A 21,156-nucleotide genomic window follows, 5' to 3' on the forward strand; every position below is an offset into this window, starting at 1 on the left:
CTTCCTACGCCTTTTATATCTCACTTATACAGCGACGAACGCTTTTACCCTAGATGCTGGCTGCTCTGTACTACGACCATCACAAGTAAAGCAAAAGGTATCCAGCTATAATTGCGTTTTATACGCATTCTTTCCTTACTGTTTCTCGTCTAGGGGTTTAAACAGTGTGCATATAGTACACACTCGTCGTTAAAGCCTTCCTACGCCTTTTATATCTCACTTATACAGCGACGAACGCTTTTACCCTAGATGCTGGCTGCTCTGTACTACGACCATCACAAGTAAAGCAAAAGGTATCCAGCTATAATTGCGTTTTATACGCATTCTTTCCTCACTGTTTCTCGTCTAGGGGTTTAAACAGTGTGCATATAGTACACACTCGTCGTTAAAGCCTTCCTACGCCTTTTATATCTCACTTATACAGCGACGAACGCTTTTACCCTAGATGCTGGCTGCTCTGTACTACGACCATCACAAGTACAGCAAAAGGTATCCAGCTATAATTGCGTTTTATACGCATTCTTTCCTTCACTGTTTCTCGTCTAGGGGTTTAAACAGTGTGCATATAGTATGAAATGTAATATAAATGTATTCCGTCATTAACGTCTTACTACGCCATAGCTGGATAAAACGTGTAATTTTTCTTAGAGTACAATATATGGAATATACTTTTATTAATTAATATATTTTATAATGTCAAATATGATGATTATAAAGAAGATAAAAGTATAGATGAAATCTATAAAATAAGAGACCAAAGAGGAACAAATAGCAATTCCTAAAGAGCTTATTCCTTTTAGAGTTATAGTTTAATTGTATTCATAATTATAAAAAAGTAGATAACTTTTGAAATTTAGGATTATAATTTAGAATTTCATAATGGATGCAGAGTCAATATTTCAGGGTTTAACTTTTTTTACTTTTAGTAAAAATTTTAATGATGATAACTGTATAGAAATATGTTTTAAACTTGGTTTAGTGCCAGATTTCCATGACTCTACCTTACTTATACCATGTCCAAAATGTGATGGTAATATGAGAATTGCTAAGCATCAATCATCCAAATGTGGTTACAGATTCTTTTGTAATAATAGAATAGATGGGATAAAATGTAATAATAGAATTTCAGTTTTAGAAAACACTTGGTTTTCGGGGACAAAATTAACTGTGTTAGAAGTATTAAAAGTAACTTTTTGTTTTATTTGTCGATTACCCGTTTCACAGGCTGCACTACATACGAACATTTCTAAACCTACAGCTATAGATTGGTACAGTTTCTGTAGGGAAGTGTGTGTAATGACGATGATGAATAACTTAGAAAATAAAAAAATTGCAGGTAAAGGTTTGACAGTAGAAGTTGACGAAGCACATTTATGCACTAGGAAGTACAACAGAGGCAGGAGTTTAATATCCGAACAAGATTGGATTTTTGGAGGAATATGCAGGCAAAGTAGGGAAAGCTTTTTAGTTAGAGTTGCAGATAGGAAGGAAAACACACTTATGCCTCTCCTTTTAAAATATGTGGATGAGCAGTCCGTAATTATTACAGATAGTGCTAGAGTGTATCAGGGTCTAAAAAAGTATGGGTTTATGGAACATTACACCGTTTGCCACAAAAAGTATTTTGTCCACCCTAAAAACAAAGATGTTCATACCAACACAATGGAACGTCACTGGCGATCTGTTAAGAGTAATGTCAGTAGTTATGAGTCTGAAATGGTGGATCAGTATTTAGGAACATTTTTATATTTTGAGAGGTATTTTAAAAATGAAAAAGGGGAATTTATCAATAATTTTGGATTTAGATTTAAAACATTCCTACATCATATTAAACAAATATATCCAGGAATGGTAAAGGCAAAAAGGCAATTGCCGTCATTAGAATATAAACCTGCCTGTAAGATTAAAAAATTAAATGTATATAATTTTGGGGAATGTAAAAGTAATGTAGTTGCTAAGAAAAAACTAAAAAATAAGGTTTATCCTAATAAAAATATAGAAAGTAATATAGTTTATAATAAAAATCAAGAAAGTAGTACAGAAAACAATGAATTAAAAACTGATGCAAAAAATATTTTAGAAGAATTACTATGTACTAGTACTTTAACTGTATCAGCAAGTCTCGAAAAATATAATGATAAAATTACCTGTATGATAAAATTACTTCGAAATGCTAGGATTAGTGCTTTTGATAAGGTGAAATATAAAATAGATTATCCCAGTTATAAGATACTGCACCCTTTATTTTTAAATGAATTTCATCCTGTTTCCGTTTTAGGTGACGGTGATTGTTTTTATTCTTCCGTGTCAGTTCTTCTGTTCGGCGATAATACTTTTGTTGAATTAATAAGATTATGCACCCTTTATTATTTCATTAAATATAAAAGCAGCATGCATTTACTGATTGAAAAAAATCAAATGCAGGTAACTTTGGATCATATGGCCCGCGGAATAAGTGTTAGCAATAGACTTTTTAATATGGCAAAACAGCATTATCCATCGATTTCGCACACAGATATTTGGGCTAATTCTATATCTATTTATAGTTGCGCAATAGCATTAGGTCGACCAATTTACATATATTTAGATATGAGGTCTAGTAAAGGTATGTTTTTAAATACAGTAAATAATTCAGAAGAACTTTCTGAAACTTTTAGAGGCATTTTGGCGAATGATGCATTTGCAGAGCATACACCAGTTAGAGTAGTATTATATCAACAGCATTATAGTCCCATTCTTTCAGTAGTTAATAACCCACACGAATTTAAGCCCACAAACAGAACTTTTCCCTCTTTAGCATTAGAACAGATGGATTTATTCTGATAGGTTATATAGTTTAGTAAATATAATAAAATAAGCTGCTTTACTGGAGTTCACTTTATTAACAAGTTTCTCTAAAATATTTTCGAACAACTAACTTTACCGTCAGGAAACGCACAAGCGAATTAGCTTAAGAGCCAGCCGTATGACACTAAGAAAACCCGTTATATCACTCCGGAGGATTACATCAGCATTATAAACACCGAAATCAAACATCAAATGGACATTGATTGGCATAATTTTCCAAGCCACAGATTATCACTGGCTTATCATCGGCCGTCACATCCCAGTCATGGACTATACGGACCGATACACTACTATCCTAATACATCGGGCCAGACCAATTCTCTTATCACTAATTCCTTTCTTCATAAACGTAACCTGATGAATACTGATCGCTGCAGTTTCTGCCCGACAGAGCAAGATACTACGATACATCGGTTAGATAAATGTTATCATTTTGAACCCGTCCGAAAAAAAATTCTAAACAACAACAGTATCAGTCGTCACAATATCTTCAAGATAAGCGATTGTCTCAAATTTACGCCCATCGAGATTTGTATACAAAGTATGATCACCTTTTTTCACCGTTTGCAAGCAGACATAAATACTGAGGTAAATATTAATATCGCCATCTTTCACCACCACGGGGCGCAATAGTCCGAGTAACTCAAGCCCAACCAAGGTATATAGAGATAAGGTAGCGCAACTCGCTGTAGCGAGAAAAATGCCACTGCGCATGACGTCACCATCGAGAAACTTGCTTCACTACCGCTCTGTAACATGTTGCTGTTTATGTCAGAAACGCAATCTTAGAGAAACGAAAGCGCCGCAAAACTCAAACAACGGTTAATAAACTTGTACGATTGTTAATATGGTGCTATTCAAAATCAAATTAATTAATTAAATTACGCCAGTAAACTTATCCTACATAACACGCCGCAATTCACTCCTATGAGAAAACTAATTAGAGAAAAAGTATTCTATAAGCAATTAAATCGTTACTTTACCTCATGGCTACTCTTCAGGCAAATAAACATGAAAAAAATATGAAAAGTAAAAAATAGGCAAATAAACATGAAACAATAAAAAATAAATGTTTTTCCGTGATATTTCCCGAGTAAAGAAGAAAATTTTTTTTGTTATAAATATGTTTCTTATAGAAAACTAAAGTTTAAAAAAAAAATACTAATGCTTCACAAGTAACAAAATACATTTTTGCTTTTCTATTCAATACAAAATGAATGTAGGTATTACAATAGATCTAGATATTAAATAACGTGTATATTGGTTTAAGCAAAACATTGCATCAAGAGAGCTATATATATATATATATAATTACTAGCTGACCCGGCCACACGTTGTTGTGGCTCAAAATGTATCTATTATAAATGTATAACACTTCCCCCGTGGGGGGAATTTCAAAAAAATCCCTTCTTAGTGTACATTCTCTTGACGTACCCTATTAAAACGCAATCAAAAACGCATCTAAAATAGTATAATAAAAGCCGAGTTCTTCAAAGTAAGCCTTAATCCCGTCACTTTTCCCGCTGGGGAATATCGAAAAATCCCTTTTTAGTGTATATTCTGTTGACGTAACCTATTAAAACGCAATTAAAAACGCAAAAAAACCGCATGTAAAATAGTATAATAGAAGCCGAGTTATTCACGGTAAGCCTTAATCCCGTCCATCTCCCCCCACTGGGGGAATTTCGACATGTATATTATATGTGCGTATTCGAATGCAACGTTGTGTCAAAATTTCGAAGGAATCGGTAGGAACAAACGAACGTTATATTTTATTTATATAGATAGATAGAAAATGATCTGCTTCAGTCCATTCTCACAGAAAAGCATAATGCCTCACTGAAAAGCAAACTTAGGTCGTCTGAAGTTAGCGCCGTCTGTTGGACATAAAAGCCTTAATCCATATATAAATATATTTTTGAAAGGGGGGAAATGGTGTAGGGGTATGAAAAATAGATAGTAGCCGATTCTCAGACCTACTGAGTATGCATATCAAATTTGGTAAAAATCGGTAAAGCCGTTTCGGAGGAGTACGGTAACAAAAATTGTGACACGAGAATTTTATATATAAGATAAATTTTTTAATGTCTGGCTTCATTTTTTGTGTTATAAGACAATCTATTTGTGTTTTAGTAAATATTTTTTTCAAAATATTATTTATTTTCTCATTCACTTCTTCATGTTTTTTACTTTCTAATAATTTTAATTTTTGATTTTTCTCAGTAAGAGCCAAATGTAATAATTTATTTTTATTTTCAGAGTAAATATTTCCCTCTTCAAGTGATCAATTTTAGCATTTGCTAAATCCAGTTTTTTTGCTAATTTCACTTCCAGAGAAGGCTCACTTATAGGTTCAGTTTCAGTACCTATGTCAATTTTATTCTTTATTGGTGAAAGATGGGACAGTCTGTTCAGTGCACGTTTCCGATTTTCTCGCTGTGTATATCTTATTGTCCTGTCATGCATTTTCTCTACTATCTCTGATGTACAGTACATGGGACATCCGAAGATCTAACAGGAGCTAGATTTAAAGATGGCACAGCATCAGGTTTTAAGCGTCTCCTCGAAGGTATATTTAAGAGTTCTGCCTTTAGATTTCTCTCATAGTCGTCTTTAAGGAAGTGTGCACTGCAAACTGTTGCATTTTCAACATTGACTTTGTCTTCTCGTTTGCAGGCATAAATCCACTTACTTCTAAGAGTAGGATGCTTTGGGAAAGAATGATAAATTACATTACTTCCTTTAGTCTTTTGATTGTAATTTTCACACACTGCCACGCAACAGTTTGGCATTATTCAACTTGATCAATGAACAATAACTAAAAAATTCATACGTCAACACACTACTATTTAACAGATACTTTAAAAATATTAAATTTCACCTTATACTTGTATTCCGAACACCCATCAAAACTTAATTTCAAATGTAAACGAACAAAGATCACCACGGTATGTCGAAAGCTCACGTGTTTCTTGGAGCGTGTTTCTCGATGGTGACGTCATGCGCACAACGATTAAAAGAGAAACCTACTGCGCACGCAAAATGAGCACCCCCTGAAGCCCAACGACTACCATAATACCTAATACCAAGTGTTTTCAGTTAACAATTTATTTATTACATTATTTAATTTTATATTAAATTAAATTTTAATTACAAATATAATTTGTAATAATTTAATTTGTATATTAAAAGTTTTTAGAAAATTTAAACCGTGGAAATTTAAATAATTGGCAGGTGGCGTCGTGAGCATAAACGATAAGTGGCAAGATGATCCACAGTTTGTTCCTCATCAACAAATCTGGGTAAATTTTACGATTTAAATTAATACCTTTTCGTGTTTTTCATACACAGAAGAAGCCATAAATGCATGTGTTTACTAAATATTATAAATTAAAAGCTTATACATTGATGAATATCAGCTGTAACCCTGTTAGGCCTAACCACACACTTGAATGCCACAAATTTAATTAGGAAATGTTCAATTTCACTTCAAAGTTAAAAAAAATACAAAGTAATTTTGTTTAAAAAAGTAATAATACAATAAAAACAGTTTAATTTTTATAAAAAGTACTCTTTTATATTTTAATCTACAAACACTACATGTACACAAGTTCTTTATGGGTTATTTATACTGTAAATACCAGTTTTTATCCTATTATGCTGTCAAAAGAGAGATTCTAATAGGATAAATGCATTAGATTTGATATGGCGATATTTCTGTAAAAAAAAAAAAAATTAGTGCCAAAACTCGCCGCAATGACACTTGAAGCTGTTAAGTGACAAATGTTTAATTTATCCAAGACACTCGTGCTATACGGAGAGCTTGGCTTTGTGGAGGATATGGTTTGATGCGATCCCTGTTCCGAATATGTTCTATGACTGATGGTAATCAATCATCTGATTCTTCTAGTGTGAAGTGTGATGCAGTCTTTCTAACTGACAAATTTGCAGTGTGCCCTCAATAAACTATGGTTTTTAAGTGTCCCGAGACCTAGATTGTGTGGTTTTTTCTTGTCCCTTTTTTCTTACTTTGTCTTATGAAGTCGTGATAATTAATTAATTGCGTCAATGATATTTTGCTTTACTCTAGTTGGCCCGTATAAGTACTTTCTACCATAAATCATTTGATTTGAATACCACTTACAAGGGAACTGTTGGGTGTCTTTTAATAAATATTAATAAAATTTAGTTAATAATTGCTTTAAAAGTGTATTAAAGTTGTAATAGTCACTAAAACTATTAATCAAGGTTAATAGCATTCAAATGTCATACTATTTTATATTTGTTTAACACAGATATGAAATTTTTTAGTAGTGAAAGGGTGGAGGAGGAAGACGACAATATTACATTTACAGAGTAGAATAAGGAATAAACTCAAATAAATGTTATATGAAAGATTAGATATATATACTACTATAACAATAAAATATAATATAAAAGTAATGATAGAATAAATGTAAAGAAAATAATTGAGACATAATAAGTTAATACATTTTATTAGATGTGTTTAACTGAAAAGTAATTACATTCACAAATTATTAGATGGGCAACTATTTACGTGATATTTTTCACCAAAACAAAATAAACAAAGAACTTGTTGACGTCATCCACATTTAACAATTCAAAGATTTTGGCAATTATTCTCAACCCATTTTAATCTGTTAGTGTTTAAAAAAGAGAAACAAACTTGTTTTACATTAAAACATTCACATTTTTCATGTGCGAGTCCAGAAGCAAACCACACATATTTAATCAAATTATTAAATATTGGTGCAGATAATTGATGATGAAGAATCGAATGTAATTATGTCATTTCTAGTTGTGTAAAACGATTTCATTGAAGAATCATTACAAAATAATTGTATAGCATTTAAAATTTCTTTAGCTAAAAGTTTTATTTGTCTATGAGACCCAACATCTAAAGGTTGGCATATAGATATACACTTTGGTGGAATAATTAGTACTTCACATGAATTTTGATTTATAGATGTTTGAAATACCATATTATAAATATTAATATTTGTTTGTCCACTCTATCAGACAATTATTAATAATGAGTTTTCTGTTAAATTTGGAGATAATACATCTTTTACATAGTTTGTTATAATTGCTGTAGATAATTTGTCAGATGAGCTAGCTGTAACATTTGGGTCATTAAACTGCAATCTTTGAACTCTAGTCCAAAGGTTCCATGAACCTCTTGTAAGCAAATAAATACATTATCTACAAATCGTCCGTTAGCATTAATTAAATGTTTAATAGTGTAGTAATAGTGTGTTAACTATTACTCGGAGAATGTGCAAATCCAATAGTATTTTTTTTTCCTTTATATGAAAACTGTTCTTGGTGAAATCATTTTGTATGAAAAAACCACACTTTTATTAAAATATCCTTTTTGTTTACTATTTCTGTTTTATTTACAAGTTTTGTACTTTTTTGAGATACTAATCTGTATTCTTTTTTAAATTTAGCAATCCAAGAATTACTACCTGTAAATGTAATTGAACTATTCAGCTCAAGAAATTTCTGTAATGCCCATAATTTTAATTGATTACCTTTAACAATTTTATAGCTCCCTCAAGTTTCGTCAAACATTTGTTTAGCATGTTCTTTAATGATTTTTAATGTTTCAATTTTATGTTTTTGAGATTTAAATTGTTTTTCCCATTTATATAAATCACTAAAATGTTTTAATTCTTTAGCTTCTTTCTTCTGTAATGTACATAATTTCCATTTTGGATGTTTCTTATGTAAGTTAAGAATTTCTTCTTTTTGTTTTGTTGAGATTATATTCTTATCGGCTTTTTTATCATCATTTGAACATCCTGATTCAGTCAGTGTCTGCATTATCAACTTCTTTTTCTTAAAGCAGATAACTGTTTTTTTTTCAATCTGAAATACCTTTACTCAAATTGTTATCTTCCATCTGACAAAACTCTTCGTTATCTCTACTTACATAATTATTTAAAATATGGCTAAATGCATTTAAAAGCATTTTAGCTAACTGTTTATCAATGTCCAAAATAATAGGCGTACAAATCCCTTCTGTAGACCAGACATTATTACATAAACATTTAAATTCTGCTATAATAATTTGAATATTTACATTTAAGTCTTCTCACATTTTCAAAAATTCCAGAATTTATTCTAAATGTAATATTGTAGTCTTCCTCCGCAACTCTTTCGCTACTAAAAATTTTCTTTTTTTGTGTTAAACTAATATAAAATAGTACAAAATTTGATTGCTATTAACCCTGATTAATAGTTTTAGTGAATATTACAAATTTAATAAGTGTTTGTTTACTTTTAATGTAATTATTAACTAAATTTTATTAATTTTTATTAAAAGACACCAACAGTTCCTTTATTAGTAATACACACACACACACACACATATACAATGGCTTAACATGAAACAAGGATCCATGTTGGAAACCTTTGTTGTTGAATTTTTGAATGGTATTCATTGACAATATTTAATACTGAATCCAAGTATGTCACCAACAAGTTGGTGACATACTTGGATATTCTATATTACATATTCTATATGCAAAACATGCAGCAAGCTCACATTTTGAAATGGGAAAATGGGGTTTTAACACCACATTTTGTTTGAAGTTTGAAACACTGAAGTTCATCTCTTATAGGGCTCTTAGTTTTTGCATTCCATATATATATATATTTCAGATTTCACAAGTTAATGGTGAGCCCTTCAAGCCACTTGAGAGCAAGATTGAATAGATGATGGATTTCAGTTTGGATAGTTCAATGGGAGCTTTTAGAGGGAACAGTCTTCATAAACTTCGCTGCTTCTATTGTTTGATGTTCTTGGTGTTCACAGTTTGGGTTACTTTTGTAATTTTATTTGTGAAAGTGATAGCCATATCTTCCCTGGACAGTTCTAATACAGTTTAGTTTGGTTTAGAGAGCATGTTGAAGGGAAAATCCAGGAACTCTACTAGAGGGATACCACTTAGTAATGACAGATTCTTAGTAAAGTAATTTTGTTCCATCTTTTAAGCATGCATTATGAATTACTGTCATAAAACGAGATTAGTAAATCTATAATTATCTATGAAATTCAATTTAAATCAACTAAACATGCAAATGTAAATTATGATCTATTTAGTTAAGTTAAATTACATAGGTAATTAGAGATTTACTAAATAGTTTTGATACTCTTCGGTTAACAGGACACCAGTCATTTTTACTACTATTTTTAGCAAAATCAATATTTTATTTCATAATTCATACATGTTTAAAATTACTAGAATTATTTTTATATTTTGAGTATGATATCAAGTTTCAGGGTATACAAACAGTTTTGTACTCTTTCCTTTAGTCTGAAAATATTATACTACCTTCTTACACTTTATTTCATATAGCATCAATCGATGTTTTAGCCGAACGATCTCACACGGTAACTAAAAACACTCTTTCGACTCACAGCAAATTCCACCAAATACCCACTGCCGAGGAAGAATACATTCAACATTTTGTTTTCTAACATGTAAATTGACTTTCATACATCTCAACAACTCTGATTGCACCACCTAATTTCACAATGATTAAAGATATTTGGACTTATACCGAATAGGATGTATACCAAACCAACCTTTCCCATAAGAAGTAATCTAAAAATTATTAATCCATTCTCATGTAAAAAAAAACCCTCTTGATATGGTATATTAATGGGGTTGTAAAATAATTTAAACACTGCTTGAGCACACTAATAAAAATTAAATTTTATTATAGATTTTTAAAGTTATTACAGTATATTGTATTATATTATTTAAATCATTAAATCAAAATCAAATCAAATCAAACTCTCCTTAATACTAATAATCTGTTTAGAATTCAATTTAACCCCTTTTGCAATGTTAGCAGATTTAATAATGTCTTTATTTTTCACGATTGTCAATATCATCATTCTTGGAACACGGTATGCAACAGTTAAATCTCGACACGCAAGCCACCTTCATATTTCTCAACAATCTCTTTTTTCAGTTCCATTGTGATTCTAGTCATTTTTTAGTTTTCTGTTGCTTTTCATTTGCCTTTTTGCAATTCATGATTAATAAAAATAATAAAATTTTACTTACAAATTAAAATCAGAAGAAATTTAACAAAGTTATAAACTGTGGCACCGCGAACATCTAGTCTGGTCTAGTACACCGATAGCGCTACTTGGTCATAGATGGTGCATATAATTGAATTAAGTCGTATACTGAACAAAAGTCGTATACCAAGCAAAATTTGTTTCGTCCAAACAGGACGTATTCCGAATTGGACATATTCTAAAGCAGACGTATACCAAGGTTCCACTGTATTCGATTTAATCTAATTTGAAGCAAATACTAAGATATAAACACGAATTGGATTTCATCGATTGACTGGTGCCCCGTTCACCGAAGAGTACCCAGTTTTGATTAATGGCAATAGTATATACACAAACACATGCTTTTAAGCATAAAAATTCCATTAAGATAACAAGATTCTTAAATGAAAGTATTTAAAAATCTAGTTTTAATTGAACTATTTGTTGTCATTTGATCTTATTTCAGTTCAAAGATTCAAGATACAGTTGAACCTGTATCTTGAATCTCACAGGAATGAGAAAATTTGAGATATAGAGGTTACTATGTAGTAAACAGTACTAGGTTTGATTGGAGGTATAGTATTGTATTAATACAGTGGCAAGTACAGTACTACGCATACCTGTATTAAGTGTAAATAAAACATTTTTGACTTATCTTAAAAGAAATAATTTGTCAATAGTTTCTAATGCCTGACTTTCTTCAACCAATAAGATGCAAGCCAAACAGAGAGAAGCAGCATTAGTTGCAACTATATACTATATTGCAAGTGATGTAGGGCATGCTTATTTACAATATTTACATTGGTCCTGTTGGAGATGATACCACAATTTTGTGATATTCCTAGTTTATTCTGCTTAAATTTAACACTAGCTATAGCCTCTAGGAGAATTGAGTGTATCTGTGGTATACATTAGACACATGGGAGGTATATAATTAGTGGGATAGAGGTGTGTTGATGCAATATTATACTTGACCGCAGTTAGTCAGGCAAGGCTTTGCAACTAAAGATGCCAGAAATTCAGTGCTAGTCTTTTTCCACGAACTAGCTGCTTGATGACAAATTTTTTTCTCCATTAAGAATAACAGTAATAAGCTTTTTGTCTGAAGAATCTATTTAATATTTATATTTTATTGACAGAAAAGAAATTAAAGTAAGAATCTCTTCATATTAAAAAATGTTTGTTATCTATTTTAAGTTTTCAGACTTGCTATAATCAAAATAATTATAATTTTTTAAGCTTGTAGTTTAGTTAGAAAATGATTACAAGTTTCAGTACAGTTTCAGAAGTGTTATGTTGCAGAGGTTATTTATTAAATTTTTATATTGTTTGTTTTTTATGTACTGCATTATATTATTTTTGGTAAGATAAAGTAATAATTAACTATTCTCAATTATATTTACAGGGATATTTTTATGGAAAAGCACTGGAAAAGTGTCATTCATCGGTCTGTATGCGATTATTTTTTTGATGCACAGAGGAAAGCAGCAACTCCTGATGATATCCCACCAGTTATTGCGACCGCTCATCACTACTTAATCAGCATATATCGCAGAAAGATATTTTTTGTTGCTGTAACCACATCTGAAGGTATCAGTCTCATTTTTACATTTAAAGTCCAAATGTGCAAATTGAAATGCAATTTTATCACTAGACAAGAAAATTTTAGGGATATCTATACAGTGTACCGTCTCTTATCTGAACCAATTTTGTTCATTTTTCTGCTGAAAATTCCAACCAAAACAAAAATAAGTCATGGATTAACTTTTTAAAAACACATTTGAATTTGTCTGTAGGCTCTTGTGACTTGCTGTTCTTTATGTACAACCCCAAATTAATTTTGTGCTGGCCACCAGTGGCTGTGTGGATAAAACCACTAGTAATTCATGTCTTGTCAGTAGACTGGTCACATAGATTTTACCAGGTTTTCGTCACCTGTCAGATTGACCATGTGTTGCATTACCTTATGCTGTTAATCTGATCCTCATTGTTCTGGATGTGTACATTGCTATAAGTAATTAGTTTGGATTAGTGAGAATGCACTGTATTAAAGATTTTATAAGCTTTTACTGTAATATTATAAATTAAAATTAATCTAATCCTCTGGTTTTTGTTTTCAGTGCCTCCGTTATTCGTTATAGAATTTCTGCATCGTGTTGTGGACACATTCGAAGATTATTTTGGTGACCAGCACACTGAGTTTTTGATCAAAGAACATTTTGTTGTTGTTTATGAAGTAATTGGCCAATACTCTTATTAATAAATTTATTTTGCTTTAATTTAAAACCTTGTTTAATTATTGTTTTAGCTCTTGGATGAAATGTTAGACAATGGATTTCCTTTGGCCACCGAATCAAACATTCTAAAGGAATTGATAAAGCCACCCAACATACTTCGAACCATTGCAAACACAGTCACTGGACGTTCCAAGTAAGATTACATTTGGAAAAACTGCTGTAATTTTATCTATACTTTATTATAATTAATAAGAGTCTTAAACTTTATTATTACTTAATTGATATTTTTAAGATGAAAATTTTATCAAAATACAACCAAATTAGCACAAAGTTTGGCATTTTTTAGGTTGATATATTATTGAAATAAAAATACGTTAAAAAATTTATCAACAGAATGGTTATAAACTAGATTTTCATAGACAACACATTAATTTAATGATTTTTTTGAAAATTTTTATATTTAATTCAGTTTCAGTTACGCCAATCGCATTGAAGCAAATATAACAACAAAAACATTTTCGTATAAATTATTTAGCATATACATTTTCCTTTTTATTTGTCAAGATACAATAAAAGAATTAGTAAACTTTTATTAGTTGAAAATAAATTAGTTATATACAAGGTGTAGACAAAAACATTGCAGGCTCAAGGCCATGCAGAGAAGCCTTGCACAGTTTTCTCTCACTGAGTTTTTTTAAAGTGTGTAGCTACTTCTCCTGTTAGTATTTTTAATTGGACAAAAAATATTTGGTACTAATTTTAAAATGCTGTTTGACTTTGTGATTTAAATTATGCCACTATCTTTTATGGGTGCCAGGGTAGGATTTGGTCCAAAAAGAGGTCTGAAGTGCATGGCAATTAGCCATCAAATAGCCTACTACTGATTACCTATACTCTTGGCACTTGTACTTATCTAATATGTAGAAGAAGCAAGATATAGTCTGGTGCACATGCATGCAATGTTTTTGTCTACATCTCCATGTATAAAGAGCATACATTCTGATTGAAATTCTGACCAATTGCATTAATATAGAATTTATTTATTCTGTTGTATTTAAATTACCTGTTTGGCTTGGTAAGATTCTGTTTTTTAAAAATTATAAAATATATTCACAAAGAAAAATTTTTTTTTCTGAACTTGTAAATTTGCTAAATAATAGTTGACTTTTATGTTAAAATTTCTAGCATAAGCACCACGCTTCCAACTGGCCAGTTATCAAACATTCCATGGAGACGAACCGGTGTGAAATATACTAACAATGAGGCTTACTTTGATGTCATTGAAGAAGTTGATGCCATAATAGATAAAAGTGGATCCATAGTATCGGCAGAAATTCAAGGTTATGTAAGTATATTTATTTTGTTTTTAAATGAATATTTAAATGTTTGTAATAAATTCTGAAATCCATATATCATAGCAATTATATAGACTTACTTTGATTAATACAGCTAGAGATTACATTCAGAAATTTTAAATTTATAAAAAAGTTATATATATATATATATATAAAATTAGTCATTCTAAGCAGTTTTATAGATTGATTTAAAATGTTAACACCAATGAATGGTGTCAGTCTATTGCTACAGGGATCTAGATTTAAATACAACCCAGATTTTCCATAATTTGGTAGCACCTGTTATTAACATTGTTCCAACTTGTAGATACAAATATAAAATGTTTAATATTTTAACAAATATAATTATGTATAATCATCAAAGAAATTTATAACATTTCTGTGATATTTGAAAACAAAATATATCAATTTTAAAGGAAAATTAGAAGTTTATGAGCACAAGTTTTCATAAATATATATTTTTTAAAGAATTATTTTCAACTGGAGTGCCACAAAATGGATTGATGGAAGAAGGGGCAATGCAACACTAGGGCAATCTGCCAAATGCTGCCCTAGAGAACCTTCTAAGAAAAACACTCCTACTTAGATGTTAGACAAGAAGAAAATTCCACATGGTTGGCCCATGATAAGACACAAACCTACAACCAGTGTTCAGTGGTTTTTATTCGTTTAGCCAGGATGGACAGTGCCACAAAATATAGTGGAAGAGCACATAACATTTCCTACACAGAACCATTTGGGCAGTAGCTGGGAATGTTTCCTCGGGATTGGAGAAAATTTAGGGGCACAAACCATTAATTTCATAGGAGTAGGAATCATTATTTTTCCTAACAGAAAATAAAATATTAAGCCTGCTTTTTATTAATAAAGAAAAATTCTATGTATTTCATTTATTCAAAAAACAAAATGCTAGAGAGACCTGCTCTACCTTTGGGCTCTATACACTCTCAACAGCTGTTCTTATGTGTATTTCTAAAAGCACAGTAACTCTATATTGATAAAGAAGGGGAGCGAGATAAATAATGTAACTCTCCATTACTTTTATATGAAAGAAGATACTATATCATCAGTTTTTCAATTACATCTTGAATTCTTTCATTATGTTGTAAGAACTACTGATTTGTCCACTGTTACTGTTTAAATCACTGAATGTTTCTTTATTTTAAAGTTTATAATAGTTAGTTGTTTCAATAACTGTATTATCTGAATTAAGAAACTACTGTATCTCTCTTAATGTCAGTTAGGGTTTGTCAGTTTTTAAAACCCAGTTTTTTGAAGAAATTTATATAATTTGAAAACCGGGTTTCCCAACTAAAAAACCTAGCCTAGACTTAAACATATAAATTAATTAATTATTTGATTAAAAACATCAACATTTTGACACAAAATCATCTCTGACATAAAACAGGAATATTGTTAAATACTAAGTTTCATAAAACTAACTACAAAAACAAAAAAAAATCTCCCTACGCCTAAAAAGCATCCAATCCTACAATAGGGAGAAATCTTTCAACAATGGAAAAACGATAGAAAGATTTGTACACTTAAAGGAATGCATTGTTTTAGCTTTGAATGACATTGGTGCTTCTTGCACGTGGAATGAAGAGTATTGCAAAATTGTAGAGCATCTTAAAGTTTTAGGACCAATACGTTTAGTAGCTGATGCCTTAGGACGACATAGTTTGCATCTTGGTGTCCTATTTATTAACAGAAATTCAAATATGCCTTCACTTGTTATGTGAATTGAAAAATTTGAAAACTGAAATTAGTTCCAAGTTGTTGCATGCTTTAGAGGTACGAATTCAAGAGAGGAGACAAACGGGATTAGTAACACTTCTTCTTTATTACAAAATCCACAGAACATTTGGACAAAATCGTCTAGCGTATTTCTTCCACTAGCTGCAAAATCTGATATCATTAAGTTATCTGGACAAATATTATCAAGATTATATCCAAATTATTCTATAGAAGATGACTGCAATGATGAAAAAGTGGCAAAGAAGAAAATCAAGCCATAGCTTTAAAAAATGCTATGGAAAAATCAATACATAAATATCTCCAAGAACCTGAAGTGACTTTCGTCCAGCCCTAAGACACTAAAGAGAAGTTTTTAGTATTAGAGGGTACAAACAGAAGAACGAAAAATTTAGATTTATTATTTAATGCTTTAAAGATGATTAAACCCAGCTCAGTAGCAAGTGAGAGAGTTTTTTCTATTTCTGGTAATTTTGTGTGCAAAATAAGGATATGGTTGAGCAATAGATCTATAGACATTCTTTGTATTCTTACAAAAAATAAGAAATAAAATAATATTTTGTATTCATTGTTGTTCCTTTTTCTTTATGGTTTTCTATGGAGTAAATTGTTTAATGTGATAATCTAGCATTTCCTTTTTTGTTTTGTGTTGACATTGGTTGATTTTATTTTGTTATATTTTTGAAATTATATAAATATTAAATAAATTTAAAAGTTTTAAAATACGTTGTAAACATTCCTTATTTCCATTTTTGGGGGAGTGAAAATTCAAAAACCCATTTTTTAAAAAGTCGGTTTTTGTATAAACCCTAATGTCAGTAAATCTATAAATTTTGTGATTTGCAAAAATATTATGATTGCGATCAAATAATAATGAAATTAAATTGCCAGCCTCATTATCTGTAAGAATTGTGGGCCGTTTGACTAATATTGACTCCAAATAATCTCGACGGACATGCAGGATTTCTGTTTTATTTAATTCACAAATAATAATGACAAAAAGAATTAGGTTAAGTGGTGAGTAATATGGCAATAGGTTTACAAACGCAACTTTAAATCATGTGATATTTACCGTGAAAATTTAATTATAGGTTCGAGTTTGCCGCCAGATAAAAAAAAACACTGCTTTAGAGTAAATGAATAGGAAGAACAATTGAATTTTGTGTATTGTTAAGCATAGTATTATGTTACTGTCTAATGTTTTAATTGCATATTTATTTTATTCTTCCAGATTGATTGCTGTATTAAATTAAGTGGTATGCCCGATTTGAGTCTTTCCTTTCTTAATCCTCGTCTGTTCGACGACGTCAGCTTCCATCCGTGCGTTCGCTTCCGAAGGTGGGAGGTAAATATTGAGTTATATTTTAATATGACTTTTATCTTGTGTTAGAAAACAAAACAATGTCTAGTTCTGGATTAATATAATATAATATAAATATTAAAAACATGCCAATATTATACCAATTTTGTATTACAGTCCGAAAGGATACTCTCGTTTGTACCTCCTGATGGGAATTTTAGACTCATGTCATATCATGTAGGATCCAATAAGTAAGGTTGTTTCTTTGATGTCAATAATGATGATTTTATCAAATTAATAATCGTTATCGTTATCTGTTATAGTATGGTAGCCATTCCACTTTACGTAAGACACCACATTTGTTTTAAAGATGTGGCGGGAGGAAAGTTAGAGATTAGTGTGGGAGCAAAACAGACAATGGGAAAAACGGTAAGCTCTCTTCTTGTAAAAATTTAAGTTTTTGATTTAATAAATGATCACAAAACTCTCGAATCTTTCTAGGTGGAAAGTGTTGTTTTAGAAATACCCATGCCAAAAAGTGTCTTGAATGTAACGTTAACTCCCACTCAGGGCAAATACAGTTTCGATCCCGTCAGCAAAGTCATGGTGTGGGAAATCGGAAGGATCGAAATGGGAAGAATGCCTGGCATCCGAGGCACTGTAAGTAGCATTTTCTCAACTACTAATGTAATCGTTAAAAATATACAGAGCCACCACCTTGCACGCCCACGTGACACTTTCACAAAACAAATTGTTTATCAATAGCACACCCATTGTAGGCCATATTTTGTATACTGAATTTGGGGATGCATTTTTTTTTTTTTTTTTTTTGGTCAAGTCAATTTAAGTGTGTGGGTAGACACGTCACTGCCAATAGTTAACTTTGATTTTGACACCCAGACAACTCTGGCAGGTTTAATACCAGTTTACTCTTTTCCAATTAAGGAACCATAGGCTGCATTTTAATTTAATAAGTCTACTCGGTCAAATCCATCAATGGTGAAAATGCAACTTTCCTCGTTTGCATCACGTGCAAGATCGAGGCATGTTACCGGGTCATAAACACTTGTTTCTCATGCGCTCTATTTTTGTCACATCCAGGTATTGAAAAAAAGGGTAAAATTTCAGAAAGTTTCGTTTTTAGAATTAGCGATCACGAAAATATCAAAACATACTCATTTTGCTTGTTTTTGTTCCAAAGAAAGTAGTTGTTAGCAAAGAGTAGCTTTTCACATTTGGGTCTTTTATGAAGCTCTATACTATAGTATAACATTGACAAAACTTCATCATGTCCTTGGTAAATGTAATATAAGATTTTTCACACTGTACACATTTGTTGCTTAAAAGTTCTTGCACATACTGTTACAGATACTGTTTTTTCATATTCGAAACTAACCCAAGTTTTATTGTAACACTTTTGGAATTCAGTTTTCTTCGGACGTACACCAGCACGACTGAAGCGTTTTAAAGTCTTCCATGCTTCTAACTTGTTTCTCTATAATTTTGCTTCCGATATTTTAATTGCAAAAGTCTCACAGGTTGCACATGTATGTTCATTGGTTTCTTAAATTTAATTATGAAAACTAATGTATCATATGATACCTTAATCTGTTAAGAGTTTGCTATTGCTGATTTGCACAAGCAGTTTTTATACTTTGACAAAAAATAAGTATCTTGGCTCAAAGAAAGTATTATCTACAGAGACGGCCTGGTGGGTAAGCTTCTAACAAAGTCATTCATTTTTCAGATACCTCACGGGACATGATAGTTTATATGTAGAATAACGTAACAAAGACGGCAGAAAAACTCAAAATTCGACATATTTCTCCACAGTCTCAACCTCTCTTTTCCCAAAACTAAACAGAAAAGTTGACTTGACACACTTTACACATCAGTTTTCCTGAGTTTCTGTTGTTATATTAAACTTAACATTTGTGGACTTTGTTTCAAAATGTTTGGTTTTGTGTTTCAAGATTCAAATTTTCGCTCTGTCCCGTTTTACTTTTCCATAATGTACTAAATCCTGCAGGTATGCATTGTGTTTCTCGTGGTCAAAGTTGGAAATCAGTTTAGAGAATTGTACTTCACGCCAGTTTCATGTAGAATAGTGGATGTTGGTAGAAAAAGTGCCCAAATGATGCAGACCTAATTGACGTTAAATGTACTTAACTCTATAGGTGAAAGATGAACCTTGGGATAGGTGTAGATGTGGTAGAAAAGACAAACGACATTTTGTTTGTTTGTAGACTGTCACTTGGGCACTTCTACAGTAGGAGGCTTCGTTATACTTTTAGAAATTAAAATATTGGTACTTGTAACTATAGTCTTTTATCGATACCTGTTGCCGCTATGTGAAAAAATTAAAGAAAGGAATGTCAAATTTTAATTGGCATTCCTTTCTTAATTTGGAGACTTTCCTCATTAAACGCCACTAAGAATCATTGTCAAAACAAGTCACAAAATCCACAGAATGGAAGTCTTTCGATTGTGTTGGACTGTGGTCCTAGCCACGGTCAAAAGAAAATTTTGATTTGCCCAATTTATAATCTATTTCTGTCTTCGTGCAATTGCCGTCCGTTTAGCCTTTGAAGAAAGAGAAATGTGAGATTTCTTTGTGAAATGTGCAATTTGCCTGGAATGACAACACCAAAGACAGAGTTTGTCGTGCAGCACTCTGCATGCATGCATGTCAGTATGTAGAGAATAAACAGTCCCATCACAACTACCGAATTCTGGACCAGAAGGTAAACTGCTCTTGTAATAGGAAATATTGAAAATTCACTATTCATCTGCATTTTACTGGAAAGTCACCTAAGATGAATTGTGGAGATGATGTTTAGCAAATTTCTAAAATTTAAATAATTCTACAGATCTTTCTGATTATAATTACATTTGTTTACATGTAGCTTTATTTTTATCTCCGTAGATTAATTTGCAGAGTGGTCTGACTGCACCAGAATCCAATCCTGCCATATCGGTAAGAAATCATTCTGTTTTAATGTGACATTTGTAACAGACATAACTAAGTATAATTTTTCTTGAACAGTTGCAGTTTACGATCAACCAGTTGGCAGTGTCAGGATTAAAGGTGAATCGCCTGGACATGTATGGAGAGGTAAGCATGTCGTCAGACTTGCTTCGAATCTTACGTGCATTTGGCATTTTTAACCGAAACCCTTTGTTTTAGAAATACAAACCGTTCAAGGGAGTCAAGTACGTCACAAAGGCCGGCCGCTTCCAGGTTCGAACTTGAAATGTCGTTTCAGACCGTGGGAATCGACGTGTTTGTAAATAACTGCCATTATTTGTATAAATGTATCAATCTAAATTTAACACCGTGAACAGAGGTTTCCTTTGAATCCGTAAAGAGAATTATGACAGGGGAATATATTTATGTATAGATGAAGAGAAAGAATTGTGTAAACTACTTTCAAAGAAAAATTTATTGTAGTAATAAAATCATCGTGATCATTGGTTTGTAATAGTTTAGAATTTTTGCTTTAATCCTTTACCAACATCTGCAATTAGGTATCCCAGATAAACAATGTTTCTTCTTCTACTTTC

The 21,156-nt window shown here is 31.4% G+C and overlaps 2 protein-coding genes across 2 annotated transcripts; one reads left to right on the forward strand and one right to left on the reverse strand.

Moving 5' to 3' along the window:
• Positions 1–5,321: 5,321 nt before the first annotated feature.
• LOC136974740 (THAP domain-containing protein 6-like) lies at positions 5,322–5,639 on the reverse strand. The gene has a single exon (XM_067269689.1). The coding sequence runs from the start codon at positions 5,637–5,639 to the stop codon at positions 5,322–5,324; it is 318 nt and encodes a 105-aa protein (XP_067125790.1).
• A 363-nt stretch (positions 5,640–6,002) lies between these two features.
• On the forward strand, positions 6,003–21,074 carry cm (AP-3 complex subunit carmine). The gene is made up of 12 exons (XM_067269249.1): positions 6,003–6,149; positions 12,351–12,535; positions 13,066–13,181; positions 13,254–13,375; positions 14,368–14,527; positions 17,524–17,637; positions 17,770–17,843; positions 17,916–18,021; positions 18,094–18,252; positions 20,519–20,569; positions 20,639–20,707; positions 20,780–21,074. Exons 1-12 carry the CDS (start codon positions 6,115–6,117, stop codon positions 20,843–20,845), a joined length of 1,257 nt encoding a protein of 418 aa, XP_067125350.1. The 5' UTR covers positions 6,003–6,114; the 3' UTR covers positions 20,846–21,074.
• The last annotated feature ends 82 nt before the right edge of the window (positions 21,075–21,156 follow it).

Source organism: Centruroides vittatus, unplaced genomic scaffold, assembly GCF_030686945.1.
Source record: "Centruroides vittatus isolate TY-2023 unplaced genomic scaffold, ASM3068694v2 contig_1079, whole genome shotgun sequence".
NCBI classification, from domain to species: domain Eukaryota; kingdom Metazoa; phylum Arthropoda; class Arachnida; order Scorpiones; family Buthidae; genus Centruroides; species Centruroides vittatus.